The 19,374-nt window shown below is 36.5% G+C and overlaps 2 protein-coding genes across 2 annotated transcripts in view; one reads left to right on the top strand and one right to left on the bottom strand.

Annotated features, from left to right (window-relative positions):
* The window catches only part of LOC124404956 (protein furry), a 105,435-nt gene extending 93,396 nt beyond the window's left edge, over positions 1-12,039 (bottom strand). Inside the window, exons 1-23 of the mRNA XM_046879514.1 lie at positions 11,925-12,039; positions 11,064-11,137; positions 10,924-10,965; positions 9,752-9,928; positions 9,370-9,557; positions 9,036-9,235; positions 8,741-8,950; positions 8,444-8,651; positions 8,229-8,366; positions 7,911-8,145; positions 7,392-7,795; positions 6,917-7,289; positions 6,573-6,775; positions 6,359-6,494; positions 6,110-6,280; positions 5,822-6,011; positions 5,507-5,683; positions 4,153-4,299; positions 3,003-3,173; positions 2,781-2,930; positions 2,370-2,539; positions 1,993-2,264; positions 1,462-1,616 (exon numbers count right to left, since the gene is read on the bottom strand). Of these exons, the coding sequence (XP_046735470.1) occupies positions 1,462-1,616; positions 1,993-2,264; positions 2,370-2,539; positions 2,781-2,930; positions 3,003-3,173; positions 4,153-4,299; positions 5,507-5,683; positions 5,822-6,011; positions 6,110-6,280; positions 6,359-6,494; positions 6,573-6,775; positions 6,917-7,289; positions 7,392-7,795; positions 7,911-8,145; positions 8,229-8,366; positions 8,444-8,651; positions 8,741-8,950; positions 9,036-9,235; positions 9,370-9,557; positions 9,752-9,928; positions 10,924-10,965; positions 11,064-11,106 (4,160 nt within the window). The 5' untranslated portion in view covers positions 11,107-11,137; positions 11,925-12,039. The remainder of the gene's footprint in view (positions 1-1,461; positions 1,617-1,992; positions 2,265-2,369; positions 2,540-2,780; positions 2,931-3,002; positions 3,174-4,152; positions 4,300-5,506; positions 5,684-5,821; positions 6,012-6,109; positions 6,281-6,358; positions 6,495-6,572; positions 6,776-6,916; positions 7,290-7,391; positions 7,796-7,910; positions 8,146-8,228; positions 8,367-8,443; positions 8,652-8,740; positions 8,951-9,035; positions 9,236-9,369; positions 9,558-9,751; positions 9,929-10,923; positions 10,966-11,063; positions 11,138-11,924) is intronic.
* A 762-nt stretch (positions 12,040-12,801) lies between these two features.
* On the top strand, positions 12,802-19,274 carry LOC124404298 (chromosome-associated kinesin KIF4A). The gene is made up of 14 exons (XM_046878326.1): positions 12,802-12,974; positions 13,641-13,866; positions 14,047-14,485; positions 14,794-15,059; positions 15,322-15,774; positions 15,860-16,247; positions 16,476-16,842; positions 16,981-17,287; positions 17,484-17,620; positions 17,726-17,911; positions 18,005-18,169; positions 18,447-18,632; positions 18,762-18,829; positions 19,037-19,274. Exons 2-14 carry the CDS (start codon positions 13,641-13,643, stop codon positions 19,101-19,103), a joined length of 3,255 nt encoding a protein of 1,084 aa, XP_046734282.1. The 5' UTR covers positions 12,802-12,974; the 3' UTR covers positions 19,104-19,274.
* Positions 19,275-19,374: the final 100 nt, after the last annotated feature.

Raw genomic sequence — 19,374 nt, 5'->3', positions numbered from 1 at the left:
ATTTGATAATATATTAAATTGAGAACGATTGTCAACGGTTTAAAGAAGAAAATAAAAGACAAAGTACTAATTTTTAAAAATAATCTACTTTATGCGTCAGTAAACCTATAAGTAAAACGGAAAAACGCAAATGGCACAGTCAGTGAATTTTTGTATGATATTTTCTTTGCATAAGAATGTAAATATATACAAAATTTCGTAAATACAGTTTAGTAGTAGCGATTTTTAACGTTTATATAGGTATTTGGAGAGAAAATTTTCTACTCAAACTGCCGTAATAAACTGTCGAGATAGAAATCCTCTGTACATGTGGAATGAGTATTTATATGGGCGGCTACGCGGCTGTACGTACATCAGATATACGGAACCCTGAGTCGTAACATTCTCGTAATGCCGCTCGATACACGCACACATACATGCATATGTGCGTAATATGATATACGCACACAAAATGCGCATATATATGTATATAGTGGATCCTTGGGCTGGCTACAAATCGCCACTGTGTGCGTTTATGTAAGTCAGTGGCGACTTGCAGCTACCCCATATGGATACACGGACTGACCATAACATCGCGAGTATGCATGAGAAAATTTAACAGCCGTTATTGTACGGTCCAAGTGTTTCGGTTCAAATTATTCGAATATTAAGTACAAGGAACTTGGATAGGAAATATGTAAATTGATTGACGATAATTTCTTTAATTAATCATCATTGAATCTGGTAAATGCAATTGCACTTCATTTAAAATAACTTTCCAATCAATTTACCCGAACACTTGGCAGCCCCTTCAATAAGTTTAATCATTCAGCCTCGACTCAATTTATAAAGTAAAATTCCGATGGCAAGAGTTCGATGCCAGGAATTTAATTCCTTTCCAAAGATTCCTGACGATTTCTATGCATGTCCCGTGTTTCAACTCGTCGCAAATTATTCATCAAGAAAGTGGAACGGAAAGCTTAGTTTTCGAACATCCGATTACCAGCACATGCAGGCTTGTACGTTATATGTATGTATGTATGTATGTACATATAAATTCCAAAGTGGCAATAAAAACCGTTGGTACATACTCAGGAAAATTCCTGCAAAGTTTGCTCAATTTAACTGCCGTTACTGCCAGACGTAAGAATATGATTAGCATTTTTGTGTGTATTATATATACTGAAACGACTTTGTATACAAAATTTTTACCAGGAATTCTTGATACCGTCAAAAACGGTTCTGAATAACGTCAAAGAAATATTTACAAGCAAACGAAATATAACAGCAATATCAGTCTTTGAATTGACATGGTAATTGAGATCCTTGGACGAATGAAATTCCAGAGAATTTGAAAGGATTTTAAGAAGGCTTCTTTCGCATTAGAGATAATTTTTTCAAATGCGATATAAGCGCCGGGTAAACAACGCTCTGACAATAAGATTTGAAGATATTTTCTTATCTTGTGAGTAAATCTCTTACCTTGCGCTGAAGATTGTGGCCAAAGCGAGGAAACAGCCATCTGCCACCTGGGGAGAGCCGGTGTAACACCGATCTACGACCCAATCTAGTAGAGCTCCGATATCAGGATTACCCTCCAGCAATAAAACCACTGTTTCACGTGCCAGCGCATAAATCTGTAAATAGAAACAGTATCGAGCCGATTTAACATGAGGAAGCGATTATTTGGTCACGATTCGAAACGGCAATATTTTTTCGCTCAGTGAGACTAAACGATTTTCAATTAGTTCTTCACCAAGAATATGGCAACGTTTTGCTTAGAACTTCGAAACCTTAAATAAGAATCGATGTTTTATCCAACAATATTTGGTCATCAAGACGATCAAAATAGCAACAAAACAATAAAATTAGTTAGTGAGAGCTTTTTCCGAAATAACCAGTAGATCACAGTTGCAAAAATCCGAATAACAAATGCTCTGAGGGTTTAAATATTGTTAATTTTCGCTATAAATCTTTGATAAAAACCTAACTCGGCGATCCATAAATATTTACCTTTTCATCCTTACTGGCCAAAAGCAAATCGAGCCACTGATACAGAATAGCGCCTTCCTCTGACAGACTTTGAGGATTGAAGCAAGGTCCGCAGCAGAGTAAGCCGCTCATTGCTTGCAGGGCTGAAAGTTGAAGCTCGGAACAGAACTTCTCTTCTTCGTGAGCCGACGAATTACTGGTTAATGGACGACCGTATGGTCCGGCCCAGCTTGCAAACAATGTGAAAAGATTGCTGCGAAGATCTCTCTTCAAAAGTGTGTGACAAGTTTCGACTGAAAATTGAAACGTATGGTAACAATCAAGTCCGCTCTGAATTTTTTGTATTACGATTTTTGTTAAAGGCTAATCTTAGGTGGTCTCATCGATCTGATACTCACGTGAAAAACTCTTGATCATTTTCCTGATAAAGTTGCAAAAGTGCAGCTTTATATCTCTGACTGCGGGGGCTTCTTTGTCTGTCTCAAGTTCCAAGTAAACACGGGCGCCGTCCATGTATTCCACAAACGTTGGATGCAGAGACTGAGTCTCACGATCCAGCACCGAAGGACTAAATCATACCAAAGCAAACAGAATTAGAACACTGGATGAAAAGTATTACAGAAGCATGGTACAGTCTTTCACCTGATTTTGAACACTTGCAAAACAGGATTTGCCCGAAATTGAGTTTTATCAAAAACACAGAAATTTGAACTAAGCTTCCGAAAATCTATAAGAATTTCCTAATTTAATAATTGACGGTAAAAAATACTTGCTGCCGTCAACCCATAACATCAGCATATTCAACCAACCAGATTCCGAAAGTTCCGTACTCAGCGATGAGTTCCAATACTCGAACCAGCTGCAATCGCAAGGCATCTCGTCGGCGTCTTCTTCTCATATTTTCCTGTTTTCTGTCAACAGCCTCGCGAATGTATGGTACAAGTTCCTCCATCAAATCCCTGAAAAGTAACAGTTAGGAACAATGAGATTTTTCAAAGCGCGCGTTGACTTTTGAAGTTTATTTGACGTACTTGAGAGCATCGGGATTGACTTTTCCTATAGCGTGAACAGCCGCATCTCTGACGTCCACTTGTTCGACGCGAAGCAGAGGTACGGTAAGTTTATACAGCGCTGCTGGACTGGCGTTTGCTCCTGGAGACTTGTTGTCACCTCGTTCCGCAGATAGACTGTCGGGCGATGAGCTGTGGAAATGAAATTTAAATGTATTCGACAGAATAAAACTCAACTCCCAATTCCGATGCATCATTTCATCAAGCAGATGCAAAAAAAAAAGGTTTTCGCAGGTGGTAAACAGAAACTGTTCAGCTAAACGTGCCATACAAAATCATGCTAATCTTGAATTGAAAACTTTCTTGATCTCGAAAATTATATTTTGGAGCGAAATCTTTGCCAATTGTACGTAGATTTTTTACACAAAGCAAATCAGTCAGATCTAAAATATCTTTTTTGTTTTAAAAGTTATCAACTTCTAGTAACTCAGATTTTTCCAAGTGAAGTGTTTTATTGGTCTCATAAATAACCGATGTTCTGCATTTGTGAAGACGAATAATTCGATCTAACTTTGATTTGTAGTGATACAGTGAAAGATTTATTCTGCAAACTGTGCTGTAACACAAAAATCTAACTCTCTAGGCGAACAGTATTGCAGAATTACGAACAATCTGAAATCTGACTAATCCGCTGCATACGGAACTAAAAAGCTAATATCATTAATGACACCATAATCTTGAATGAGAAAATCGTTTTGATAGTGTGATCTCGATCACAGTATCACTGAACGCTCGTTAAAAATTAAGTGAAAAAGAAGTCCTGCTATTATTCCTTGTTTGTTGATTATAACTTCAACACCGCTAGCTAACTAGATACTATTTACTTACTATATGTAATCTACACATTCAATCATGGAAGTAAACTTTATTGATTGATCTCAAAATTAGTAACTAAAATTAATAACGTAAATAAAGTGGATAGATGAGAATGTTACAACTATTCAATAGAATATAGGCAGAAAAATGTACATTTTTGAAACCTGATGTACGAAACCAAATTAAACGCAAGCGCATGATTTCCAATATGTTTGAAGAATTTCTACCAATCAAGAAATGTTACTCCAATGGTGGATTTGCAGCGACGAGGGTCGCAACACAGTTAATGGCTCACCTGGTCCGCTTATGCCTCGTGTAGATGCCGGATATGGAGGGAACAGAGAAACGACCCGGCAGGGTCTGCGCCCCGCCGAGGTTCTCCAGGCTCTGACTCAACTCCTTACTCATGCATAAAACACCAAACTCCACCGTTTGTTGACCACTAGAGTATGTAATACAGTACCACCAATTCTCCTTATATCAGAGATAAATTACTCTTTGAAAACTACTCTACCCAACCAACCAACAAGAGACACACAATATAGGAAAGCCATAAGCGGGTGACAAAACAATGACACGGTTTGGCTCTCTGGTTACAAATTCTACATTCATTTACAATGAAATGAATGAACTAACATCTTTCCTACGAATCAGTTCTGAATTCTGAAATTTACCTTACAGAGTGAAAGTCGGAAAGATGCTGATTTTCTAATTTCTTAAGTTTTTGGAACATCATATTCGTGGCTTTAGGTTGAGATCAAATTTATTGAAACGTGATATTTTGAAAAAAATGACCCGTAATACTCGTATCTTCACTCTTAAGTGGATGATTGCATACTTTTATTTAATTTTTAATTTTTTTGTTTGTAAACGAATGAGTACCAGTAATTGATGGCGATTAGCAGCGATTGACTAGACAAAATTTACCCCGCAGAGATTAATTTCAGGATTCTGATCGACACACTCAGAGTTAAGAATTGGAACAGTGGAATTTGGGCATGGTATGATTTAAAAATTCTACTTGCTTGACATGAACTCTGTACTATTGATAAATAAATGTAAAAAAATTGAATGCCACTTGCATTGGATATGATATGTTTGGTGATATTGAACATAACGGGGTTTAATTGAATAGACTTGGATAACATCACAGACATAAGCAGACATGACCCAACACCAATAGAAACATATATATTACTAATGTACATTCACTCAATACCTTCTAAATTGCGTATACCCAGTTTTGATGGAAGCATATTGCAGGTTGATTATTTTGGGAGTGATTCTTATTTTTAGTAGTGTAGCGTAAGATTCTCCTATTCTTATTTGTACGCAATAAATTCGACAGATTATCAAAATCATATTTCAAATCATTGGGAAAGTCTTCTACAATGACCTTGCAATAGTTATGCATCCACCTGGACTCCGCGTTTATAGGTATTTAAAAATTTTGAAAATCACTAAGCAAGACTAAGTAACTACTTATTCTTTAAATCTTTTTCAATTCAAACTGGCTTCTCCATTAACGTGTCAAAATTCAAACTAAATAATAGCTTGATTCCAATTCTACTTGTTTGATTATTCCTGTATACCGGTATGTATGTTAATAAAGGAATATAAGTCTAACTTCAAAAACCCAAATCTTTTACCTCAGACTCAAGTCAGGACTCGCACAACGGACTATTGGACTTGGTATCGGGGGTACAACCCTATATCCAAATGTGAGATAATTCTTCCACACGTGCATGTAGACATCCCTCTCATTGACAGGCTTTTTTACAGCGGTTGAACCACGCAGGAGCGAAGCTCTATTGTCGTTGACTGGTCTAAAATAAAAAGGAATAAATCATGAACAAAACCACAAACATAAGGAAATAGCTTATACAAGTTATTGAAATTTTGCATCAACTATTCTATTTAAGCTGCAGAAAATCGTAGAGAACAATGTCTACAGATAAACTTACGTCGGATCAACGACTGTGAAGAGCGAATTGATTCTAGTGAACACAATCGGCCAGGAATGAGCTACCGCGTTAGGACACAAAGTGAGAACTCTATCCCTCTCAAGAAACGCAAACAAACAGCTACTCCATGGATCGGCACCATTAAGATTCAACGTTGAAGAGCTCTTTGTGCTATTTTCATCGTGGAATCCTGAAAAATATGACAAACAAAACACTCAATTTGGCAAACCAAAAACAACAGGGATTGATCAGAATATTGAATACAGATTAGCGTGGTCAGAAATTTACCAGCAGTCCATACGCATGTACTTCTGTCAGCTATCCACTGTAGATCGACATTTGAGGTAGACGTTGCTGCGGCTTTTTCTCCCGGAGGTAACATGTGATAACATTTTTCTAATACCGCAGGACAACAAGCGTCTATTACATCTATTACTGGCTGATCGTCATCAAGTCCGCCTAAAATCCAAAGAAACCAGAAATTCATAACAACCGTATCTCGTTACTTAAACTATTCGATGAATTTAGAGGACATACCTAAGGTCTTGAGAAGAAGTTTGACCTCCCGTAGTATATGTACAGCCAATCGACGGGGACAAAGTCTGCAATTGCACAACATGACCAAAGCGAAACCTTCGACCAAGTGAAAGACACTGGGACCAGATTCAAGTTTCTGAAATGATTGTAATTTATTTTTTCGTCACTCGAACGATTCTTCAAGGGAATACTTTCGTAATAATTGACAACAAACCTGCAAAGATTCACTTTTCTTAGTCTGAACTTCGCCGCGAGTAGATGTTCTCATTGTTTCCGCCTGCTGATCCTTGGACCTCACACTTGGACTGATCAAAGCATTTTTCCAGCTAGTCAGCAGTTGTAGCAGCATTCTCAACCCATTGTCAACCAACTGAGGAAACGTATCTTGCACATCTCTAGCAAGAAACTGAGTAAATCCTGAAAAATTTTAAAATTCGCCATGAGAAGAATAACTTGATAAATTAGGAAATGAGGTAGCAAATACATCAATCTGTCAATCTATTCTGTATCGTAAGCGACGTTTGAAAACATGAGAGGAAAATGTTAAAATTATCTTACCGAGAATGACGTCTTGTCGCCAATCAGAAAAATCAAGTACCAAAGTTTGAAGACTCTGATAAGCCAAACCGCGAAGTTCTTCATCCATGTGTACAGTCAGTCTGCTAAGTAAGTCGACTAATTCTGCACCAGTCATACCGTCGGGAATAAGTCGAGGTACGGCAGCGACACAGGTTCGAAACAAATCAATCCGGGGCTTTCTTTCGCCAGTTATCATCTCATCAGGCTCTTTATTAACATTCTGAGTACTGGTCATCATAAGCGGTCGTCCGTAATGTACATCCAAGGCACGTAAAATGTCTACAAAGACACGTCGTACGTATGGAAAATATGACGACATACCTATACTCCTCGCTGTGTCTTCGGTCAACATCTATCGAAATAATATTACAACTTGCGTGATTTAAATGTACAAAAAATGTGAATTCTAAATTTTAATTAAAATTTATTGTCGAAGTGAAAGCAGGTGTATTACCTTGTTCAGAAATGTCTTTTTAACTCTCATTGTGTTACCGCTTGGGAGTACTCCCATGGTACGCGGCATCGGGGGTTCGCCTTCCTTCTGCTGTAGACTGTCGGCGACAACAAGAAAGGCTCTCAGACCAATACTCATTCGTTCCGGAGTGAGAATAATTTTTATAGGACGGCCAACCGACAGCAAATCAAAAACGATTTCTCTCATGGCAAAGTCCAGCCTCTCCTGAGCAATGAATTGGATGATTTTGACGAATATATTCAACGGCGTGTCACGAGGTACCACTGCTTTCGATCCTTTCGGAAATAGCGAATGAACTATACTCTGAAGCCTGCTTTGAGTGGCTGAGTTGCTCTCGCATTTTATACGGATCATGTACACCCACAGTAATCGGTATAGAGCCTCTGTAAAGTTATAAATTTTGAGTAAAGTTTTTTGACATTGAATCAGTTTCCAGAAATAATGTAATAGAATTCATAAATTATTCATATTTTACATATTTACGTATGATATACTCACCTAGTGCAACTCGGCATATTTTTGGATCCCGATTCTTCAGATGTGACAGACACATGGCGAGGAAATAATGCCAATTTTGCAGAAAAAATGTTTTCTGACTAACGCAAAGGAGACACGTGACGAGAGGGAAAAGCGCCAAACGATGCTTGGACTTTGTACACATGTCCAATGTGGTGGAATACAACATTTCAACAAAATTTTTTAAGCACGGTACGTTTACCTCGTTCTTGACAGCCTAGAAAGGAGAAATCGAAATCTTTCTACATATAGTTCAAGGAATACTTGTAATTATTAATAATTCTCGCAATTAAGACATACGGCAGCAACTGGAACAAGGATTTCAACAAACAGACCAGCAAGAGCATGTTTCACATCCTTATCTTTTACTTCCAAAAAATACTGAGCACACTCTTGCATGAATTGAAACGATGCTTCGAATTCTTCGATTGGAACCATCTGAAAACCAGAGTCATTAGTTAGGATTCGCGTGAAGGTCAAAACCTCGTATTAAATTACAGTGGAACGATTCTTACTTTGACTCGGAAGAATTTCATACCCATGAGCAAAGAGATTATACTTTGCGTTGTATGTGTTCCAGGTTCTTTAGCACGTAGTTCTTTCAATTCTAGCATAAAGCGCTTTCTAACAGACATGAACCGAGACTGAGCAAGAACTCCTATCACTTCAGCGTACAAATCAGCAATTATATGAATGTTGGCAGCGTTGCGTTCGTTTTGTATCCTGAGAAATAGCAGAAGCGTGATTAGTTGTATATTCTAATTAAAAAATTTACATTTTTCGACTTAAGAACAAATATAGGTACTGCTCACCCTTCTCTGTACTTGAAATGCTTAAAAGCAATGTTCTCGATATGGGATACAAGATCCTCGTGTCCTGGATGAAAAGGAAGCTGACGAAGGACTTCAATAAGCATCAAACAGAATATAAATTCCACCGCCAGATCTCTGCGTTCTTGCATCAACTCGGGCTCGCTTCTTTCGACTGTCTCCACGCTTCCTGATACTATTGTATACATTATGCTGTAAAGATATATATCTACATTTCAAAAATTTTCCAGATATACTCACATGATTCCATTTCTAAGGTAGTTATTATTAACTGTACCTTTTTCCTCTTTGATCTTCTTTTCCAGCTGCAGGTTTTTTCTGCTCTGTTCCATGATCGACCAATTGACGGTCGTACCAGTTGAAAAGCGCACGCAATATCGATGGAAGGCAATGTTCGGCAACTGAACCGAACGCAGAAAGAAGTTGATCAAATTGCGCGTCTTCCCCTCTTTGTAATGCTTTTGAAAGCGATTTCTCCTGATTAAAAAGTTATCATTTTACATACGTATATGAAATTCGTTCCTGTAGCTATCCAATTCAATCATAGAATAGAGAATAAAATATTAAGGGGAATTCATATCACGCCATCAATAAATTCAGCGAATACTCACCTGTGGCTCAGTCATTACTGCTTCCATTTTTTTTTCAGCTTGCATAGTAAAATCTGCAAACAGCATTCTCATCACATATTCTCCAGGCCTCATGTCCATGTCTCCAATCTGCTGCGGTCTTACTGTTTCTTTCTGAGCACCCCAAGGTAACACTACTGTAACTGCGCTTACTCTGCTTGAAGTTGATTCTGTGAAAGAAATTTGAACAATGAATAAGTATAGAAGTCAATACATGTATACTTCTAAATCAGAAACCTGATGATTTATTTTTGAAAATTTTTGCCTGGCAAAAATAAGTACTTTTACAATGTCTTGAATAAACAACACGTCGTAGAAATTCCGTGCGATATTTTACTGTGAAATTCAATCAAATAATAATCACCGTTCCCAGAAATCGAAGTACTTGCTGTGTGTATACTAGCAGCATCGCTACTCTCTCCTTGTGTTGATCCGTGAATTGTGAGCACATCCTGATTTAAACCTGGAATTATCTGAGGCGTAATTTCGGTCAAACCTTCCTGTAGAGTTCCACTTGGTATTGTCACTGGTTCTGGTGCCTCTGCAAAATCGGTAAAAAACAAGCCACTTTAATTTGTACTCCTTGCTGGATTTCACATTTTCAACAATAAAAGCGATAATGAAGAGACTTTTGACTTTCAAAAAATAGAAAGGGCGTAAATTGCAGGTGATTGAGTGGAAAATTTGTTGAATATATATATATATATATATATATATATATATATGGTATTTTTCGACTGTAAGTAAATTTGAAACCTGGTATAGTCTTAAAATTCTCGAAATAAAAACTTGTCGCAAAAGTTTTTGGTTGTTTGATTAAGCGATTTAAAAAAAATAATGTTGATAGAGATGTTTAGTGGGTAGGTAGGTCAAGTTCGTAAATAAGAATAACAAGGGTAGCACACTAAAGGGAAAATGATGAAACCAAACTAGATTTGAAGCCCTGCTTCGTATCGTAATAGGCGCCCACATAATTCCTTAACTTGATTACACCAAATGTAAAGCCTGACACAGTACAGTAGAGACAGGACAGTGTGCAGATATCCAGTTGAGCTTTTGACAAAGAATAAAATACTCGCAAAAATGTGTGTTGTAATGATAAGAATTTATACCAATTAAAATTGCACACTATGAGTCTGAGGGAAGAAAAGTTATACAATGTGTAAGCGAACAATTACGAAATAGAGCACTGTTCATGCATTACCAAATATAGTACAAATTCGTTCTTGAATTACTGTGCCCAGAGACGGATGGAGAAATAGATACTTCAAAAGCAGAACACCACTGGAACTAAGTGAAGTCGCACATGCATAATAATGTCTGAAAAATACCGATGAACCGGTCAAAGGAAACGGACACAGTAAAAGAAACTAATTTTGTATTATGCATAGAATGATTGACAAATACTGGTGCGAGAAAAATGTGCTCAACAGAATAGACAAGCGTTGCACAACATTATTATCCCCCCCTTCCTTGATGGAACGTTCAAATTATTCATCGATTGCATAATTTTTGTAAGTGCATCGTATCATTTACCGGTTTGTATCTCTTCGCCCGTAGTCGGTTGATTTTCTCCCCCTGTAAAATAAATACACAATAATAACGGGTTTCTCATACATTAACTTTGTCATCCTTGACAAAGGTCTATTTTTTAATATATTATCATATTATCAAACCTTCTGTCATGTCTTCAATGTTCGCCTCTCTTTCAGGCAACATCTTTACTCTGAATTGTTACTTCAGACCATAGCTGTAAAATATTATTTACCATTTAATCATACAATATAAAGATGATTTCTGTGTATTCTAAATTACTGTTCACATAATCTATTACTTTGTCTTATTATAGGTATGTGATTTTGGAAAATTTAAAACTAGGTCTGGTTTTTATTGGTTTTAAATAAAAGCCATTATTAATTTTCAAGTTTCTGCATACAGCTAGTAATCGATAATGTAACACAGAATGTAGCATCTAATGTGTGTTTTTGGAATGAATGAAACAGAAGAATGAAGAAGAAAGAATTCTTCAATTGATAATCAACAACAATGTTGAACCTCCTCTTCTGTCAGTTAGTGCTGTTGTAAATACGCGTATCTATGTTTAATTTCAACATAAATAAAGCAACAAAGTGGTGCAGTTTACGAGGAAAACAAATATTTGCTAACTCTATTATCGTTCATTATTTACGACTACGAGTCTGCCAATCCTAAATAACGCGAGTTGATAGCAACAAAACGGAATAATGGTTGGCACAAAGCTGTAAGAATGATAAATTGATGTGTCGTACTTTGATGCGCGTACGTACGATAACAGAGTTACAAAAGTCTCAAGTGGTGACTCATGACGCCTGACAAGTTTAAAATTATAAACATAATCGAATTACTGCGTTGTAAACGGGATATGTGATCACCGACATAACCTCTCATGTCAACAGGGCAATTCCGGGTTACGTGCATAAAATAAAGAACTAAAAGTTGTGCCAATAGCCAGTGAAAACGACGAGAATATGGCGAAAAATGAAAACGCGACTACTTACCTTGCCACAACAATCACTCGTTTGTAAAATAACTACTTGGCGTATATTTTTCACGGTTTTGACGTTTTGACTTTTGACAGAGCTCCAGAGTGGTCCCACTCGGTTTAATTCCATGGTTTCCACAGTTTCGTTCCGTCGTTTCTGCATTTAGATGGTGCCCTTGACCGGAACAACAGGACTAGGAATAGTTCTGAAGCTTCAAAACGCTAGTTGCCGCCAATTTGAATAATTAATATTTCTTCACGATTAAATATTGTACATGTACATTATCCTTCTTGAGCGACAAACTTTTCACTTGTACCCTCATCCATTAACCTAACTTCTCTTTTACATTGATTACTGGCTGTAATGACCAGACATAACTGAAATGAGCATACATGTGTGGTGATGCTTAGAGCATATTGGCAAGCCTGATCCGAAACTTAGGCCCAATTCCTCCAAAATTAATCAAAGTTTAAACTAATTACTTCAGCCTATACTCATACAGAAACTTCCAAACCATAGAGAAAAAATTTAACGCTGTTTAAACTTCGTTGGAGGCGATAGGCCTTAGTGGCGATTTCATAAATTATAATTCTTTGATCTATCTTTTTATACATCTCAACTTCTGTCGACTGAAGTTAGTCACGGCTCTTTCTTTAGACGCGAAAGCGAAAAGGATACGGAGAGCACAGATTTAGAAACAGAGGATGTATTTTGTTTTCCACATTTTAAAAATGAAAAAGTTAAAAGACACACGATTAGCAGTGTTAAAAATTCAGCCAATGAGGAGCTTTATTCAGACCTATAACGCTATGTTGGGAAATAAAACGCATCCAGAACAACTTGAATCGTAATGTATCCCAGTTGGCAACACTGATGAAATACCTGTCCCCCCCTACCTGCTTGTCGACAAACGAAAATTTCAAACGTACAACGGTCGGAAAGTGACTTTCAATGCGAGTGACACGGGAGTTACGGAAGTAAGAACGGCCGGCCCGTGAGTCTCTAATAAAAAGTGGATGAATTGTAAAGAAGAGAGAAATATATTTGCGTCTGAAAAGCATCAAGGTATGATAATTGCAAATTAAGTAACAGCAACGAAAAATTTGATGAGGTTTATAATCGGAGTGCATCAGAGCTGTGCAGCAGATCTTACCCTTGCCTGGTTTCTTTCATGGCTGTAATTTCTTGATATAATTTTTTGAGCATTCAGCCCTTTGTCTTTTTCAGTGAAGACATACGTTTCAAAAACTCATAACAAAATTTTACTCATCAAACTTTTTTTTAAGGATTAGATTTTATCGGTAGTTACAGTACCTATTTAAAAAACAAAAAAAAATATATACATTGAAGACTATCTTCATCTAAGTATGTTTCCTAGTCGAAAAAGTGGAGCTAAAATACTAGAAACCAGATGCGTATCATTTTCATTTCCCTTTCTAACTTTATAGGCTTTTTGACATTGACTTTTTTGCTGAAACAAAATATTTATGATTCTAAAATAGTCTCGAATGTCGCTAAGAAAATAAAAAAGTTTACCACCTATTAATGCAAAGTTATATACATACTGGAAAAATATTACGTTTCCACTGTTTTCTACTGTCAACTACAATCCCCTTTATTATACAACTATGCTAGCTTGTGAAAGACGCGTCAATAAAACAGAAGTAATTGTCTTCTGTTGCAAATTTAATCATTTTTGTCATTCTATTATCACCTTGATGTATTTTGCAGATGGTTGATGCTTCGGTTAAAGTAGCCCTGAGAATCAGGCCTTTGGTTCAAACAGAGATTGAGAAAGGTTGCCAGACATGCGTCGCGACAGTTCATGGCCAACCGCAGGTTCAAGTCCTGGGTACTGATAAAGCCTTTACTTTTAATCACATATTTTCACCTGAAGTTAGCCAGGAAACATTTTATAATACAGCAGTCAAAGGAATGATAAACAATCTCTTCCAAGGTAAGAATATGAAAGACTTACAATACACTACAAATTGCATTTATTAACTTACTATTATGAGACCTGTATTTCTCAACCATATCACTATGTTTAGCCATCATATTTTGCATCATTCGTTTACTATTTTAAAAATTATTATATGGCTCTTAATGTGACGAGGTTAACGTGTTTATTTGTTAGGATATAATGTAACGATATTGGCATATGGCCAAACTGGAAGTGGTAAAACCCATTCCATGGGGACGTGTTATAAAGGAGGTAGTGAAGAGCTTGGTGTCATTCCTCGTGCAATAAATGACATTTTCCAAATTGTGGAAGACCAAACGGACTGCAATTTCCAAATCACAGTCTCCTTTATTGAACTCTATCAAGAACAACTTTACGACCTGCTCTCCCAAAAATCCCGAGAAAACTCCATTGTTGATATTCGGGAAGATACACAAGGCATCAAAATTCCTGGGTTAACTGAAATCAAAGTTGAAAACGCCACTGCGACCTTTCAGTGCCTTAGTCAAGGTTCGCTGGGTCGAGCCACTGGAGCAACGGCAATGAATTCGCAAAGTAGCAGGAGCCATGCTATATTTACTGTCAATATACATCAAGAGAAAAAAGATGATGTGTAAATATTTAATTTACTTTACTTTATTAGTTTGATCTTTTCCCAATGAGAATCTGTTCTCAGAGTCATTGATCAATATACTTACTACTAGATCAATGTTTGCAAATGAGTATTTTATACAATGTACAAAAAATGATTCACAAATACTTGACAAGTTCACCAATCATTAGATCGACATCTGGGTAGCTGAATTCGAATTTTACTGTAATTTTAATAGATTGTTTACTGTTTAAAAACTGAAAAAGCTTTGAATTGGGCTTTGAACATAATTCAACAACTTCTAATAATTTTTGAATATTTTTTGACAGTAACTCCGCAACAACAGCTAAGTTTCATCTGGTGGATCTGGCTGGTTCGGAACGCAGCAAAAAAACCAAAGCAACCGGTGAAAGATTTAAGGAAGGCGTAAATATAAATAAAGGCCTTCTCGCTTTGGGTAATGTGATTTCACAATTGGGAGATGGAACTTCCGGAAGCTATGTTGGATATCGTGATAGCAAATTAACCAGGTTGTTGCAAGACTCGCTAGGCGGAAACTCCATGACGTTAATTATTGCATGTATCAGTCCTGCAGGTTAGTATGTGAAGTATTAACAAAAGTAGCTCTGTTCAGAACCTTATTTTTCACGAAAAAAGGCTACGTACTAATATTTGAACTTCACTTGACAAAGAGACTTTCTTTTTGGTCAAGAATATTTCTTTCAGTAAACTACCCGACTGTTCATTTGATCATTTAGTATGTAGAGTGCGAAAAGATGAAATTTTATAATAAAAATAGGAAACTTTGCTTTAATTTTCCAAATTGACTTGTAACATAACTGAATTTCTATCTTCAGACTACAACCTTGACGAAACTTTGAGCACACTGCGATATGCCGATAGAGCAAGAAGAATAAAGAATAAGCCCATTGTGAATCAAGATCCACACGCTGCTGAAGTGAACAGGTTAAACAAGTTAATTCAAGAATTGAGATTGGCTCTTCTTTCGCAAGGAAATACTGTTAATGGTGAAGGCGCGTGCCCACCTGAACACAAAGAACTCCTGGAAAAAATACAGATGATGCAAGTCAAAAATAGGGATCTAACCGAACAACTGCACGCCAATCTAATTGAATTTTTGCATATGAGCGAACGTGCCGATTTGGCAGAAAGTGCCAGCGAAACTTTGAGGAAAAATATAGCTGATCTTTTAAGAGAATTTAAGCAAGCTATCGACGACTTTGATGTAAATCCCAATAGCACTGAAGAACATCGATCGACGTTAAAAATCATATACAATAAAATTTTAGGTGTGATTCAAATTCGATCAATTCATGCAGTTCTGTTATTATTTGATGTGCCAACTGACAAACTCTTCGTTCTGTTCTTTTTTAGAGTTTCAAAGTGATCAAGAAAAGACCGCTAGGGAAATTTTATGTCACGAATTATCAACAGAGAAACAATTTGTCAATCATGAACCGGCTGGTACCAATTTTGCGGATGAAAATTCAGATGATACCGAAACTGGAGGTGAAGATGTGGATATAAAACAAGAGGAGCATACATTGCAACAGGCCGAGAGGAAAGATCAAGTGAAAAATATTAACCGAGAACTAGCTTTGAAGGAAGAATTGGTTGCAAAACTTATAGCAAACTCGACGCAAATGGTTGAATATTCAAAAGAAATGCAGGAAATGGAGTCCGAAATAAAAAAACTGCAGGCAGAAAAAGATGATCTCCAAAAAGTTTTGGTATCAGTTCAATCTAACAATGCTAGCTCCAAGTAAGAAACCACACATTACTTGTATATTTTCGTATTACTACTATTAACTGAAGGAGAGTGATCTTCAGTTTGGTAAATTCCGAAAGTTGGTCTTATAACTTATTACTGGAAGAATGAAATATTTCACAGTACCATAGAAATTTTAAGATGTAGTAGCCAATGCTTTGAAAAAAGAAGTATGATTTGTTGTCACACTGTTCTATTTTCATTACATTTATTTCGTTTCAGACTCGCAGAAACACGTCGCAAAAAAGTTCAAGAGCTTGAGAAGAAGATATCTGAATTATCTCGCAAATGTATGCAGCAGGGAACGGTTATTAAAATGAAAGAAAAGTCTGAGGCTAAGATACAAAGTTTGCTGACTGAAATTCAATCGATGAAACGATACAAAGTAAAACTCATGCAACTGATGCGATCAGAAAGTGAAAAATTCAGACAATGGAAGCTCACAAGAGAACAGGAGGTTAGAAAATTAAAAGATCAAGACAGGAAGCGACAACACCAAATTGTACGGATGGAAACACAGCATAGTAAACAGCAGAACGTTCTTAAACGTAAAGTGGAAGAAGCCTGCGCAATCAATAAGAGACTGAAAGTAAGTATCTCAAAATACCCAGTGTCACCTGACATTACATGCGAATACAACACACATCTAGTCCAACACTTTGTATTCTTTTTAATGTTGAACATTTTCTATCTTTCTTTTTAACCCTCACACTCATCAAAAACGCAGGAAGCCCTAGAGAAGCAGAGTAAGGCTCAACAAAAGCGAGACAAAGCAGGCAATACCGTCGGGATACAAGCTTGGGTGACTCAAGAACTTGAAGTGCTCACTAGTACGATAGATGCTGAGCGTTCGTTGGAACGATTGATGCAAGATAGAGCGTTACTCACATCAAACTTGACCAAGATTAAAGGAAATAAAGATAAATATGATGCAGCCACCTATGCAAAACAAATTTCAGAACTCACTGAAGATTTACAGTTACGCAGTGCACAAATTGCCGACCTGCAGCAAAAGATTCTTGCCTCTGATCAAGGTAATTTCTTAATTTCACTGTGAAATAGAGTAGGAATGAAATTGTCTATACGTCGTCTGAAAAATATAGTGATAGATATATATGGTCCTATAGATAGTTACCAAACGATGTGATATTCTGTAAATATCTAAGTAAATCATGATCAAATGACAATAATTCTTAAATTTTTGGTCATTATCTTATCTTTTTATTCCAGAAAACAAGAATAAAACCCGGTGGAATCAAATACAGACAATGGTAGACGCAAAGTGTGCTTTGAAGACACTGTTTGATATTGCAGCTGAAAAAAGTCGAAGCCAGTATGCCAAAACCTATCAATATGATGAACTGATGGTGTGTATTAAAAACAGTAATAAGCTTTTCAATACTTTTAGAATGTTTCATAACTTGTCACAATTCGCAGTTATTTACATTTCATATATTATGCAATGGTTATAGGAAGAGTGTGATGCTCTTCGAATGAAAAATCGACAAATGGAACTTCAGCATTTGAAACAGCGAGAACGAGAGGCACAGCTGCAGGCCGAACACGAAGAAGTGGTAGCTCACCTGCTTGATCAACTCCGCGGAGTTAAACCTGTAGAAGCGGCACTCAAAAAAGAAGCAGAACCTCGAAAATCCATCGTAATATTTGTTTTTAATATTATTTGAAATATGCTTTGTTCATCATGTATATATTTCATGTATCTATTCGATTTTTTAAAACTCCATATACAGGTATCTCAAAAGGAGAATAAACTATCAAACGAAGAATATCCAACAGCAAATGCTGTACACTACGAAGACTACCCGTTCACAGACGACAGCCTGTTAGAAGATGATGTTGAAAAAGACCCAGATTGGACCAAAACGCCTCTGTTTAATCGGATTAGCAAAATCGTGGTAAGCCTTTCGTTGCTCCCAAATACAGTCTTCCTCTGTACATTGCACTGGTAGATTTCAATACATGCTTTCTAAATTAAATTTTTCAGTCTTCTAGTTGTAAAATGCAAATATCGATTTCACGACATGTGCAATTTTATTTCTCAATCAAATATCAACTTTCTGAACTCTACTTTTTATGAAAAGTGAAACGCGAATAAACTTGTGCTTGATAATTAAACAGTTTACCTGAATTTTTTTCTGGTACATTTTACTATTTATGCTACCTAATTTACAGAGCTCTGCTGCAGAATCCCGTTCAAACGGTGGAATTGCTGGTTCAAAGCGATCATCAGACGGTGATATAAAATGTGCTTGTAAATCCAAGTGCCACACGCGTTTATGCACTTGCCGGAAAAATGACTTGGCGTGCACAAATTGCAATTGCAACCCAGAAATATGTTGCAACAGAGACCAAGAAAATGTAATGTTTCTTCAACATATTTTCTAAATTCATGTTTTCGTTAGTTATAAAAGGAACACCGGATTATTAAATAACGTTTTTTCAAAAAACTGAAAAAACCTATTAGTAACATTGTTATTTCAATTTCAGATCAGACGAACCATCCTGTTTCCAGATGTTACCAAGGATGATAGTGATGACTCATTTAAGAAACCAGCGTAAGTGAATATACAATCTTTTTTGTAGGTCTTAATAATTTGTAGAAGTACCACCCAATATCATTAAAGTTATTTACTTTTTCAAGATCATTTTTCATTTCGATTCTTGCAATTTTTTTTTACCTAATGAATTTACGGGCTTAATTTCATTAGAGTGATAATAAGATAATCTATGTGCTAATTTGTAATGAGATGATTTTGTTGCAGCGAAACGAATACATTTCCACCTAAGCCAAAGAGATCCAAACAACAGGATGAAACCATCGAAATTTAAAACACGGCGAGAATCATAGAGAAAACAGAATGTATATTGAAAGTCAAGCACTTGATTTTATCAACTAAACGAAACATTATGAATAATTTTGTACATTCCTAATCCGAGTTTTTACCTGAAGGACTAGATATATTAAAATGTAGCTCAATTAAATTTGACATGAACGAATAACTTACAATTTAATTCTTCATATCCTTCCTATTGAATATTTATATTTTTATTTCAGTACAACAACGCTGAGCAAGCTCAAAGATTCAAGATAAGTAAACGG

The sequence above is a fragment of the Diprion similis genome, chromosome 3, assembly GCF_021155765.1.
Source record: "Diprion similis isolate iyDipSimi1 chromosome 3, iyDipSimi1.1, whole genome shotgun sequence".
Lineage (NCBI taxonomy): Eukaryota > Metazoa > Arthropoda > Insecta > Hymenoptera > Diprionidae > Diprion > Diprion similis.
Note: the sequence above shows the minus strand (reverse complement) of the source record. Positions and strands in the feature narration are given on the sequence as shown.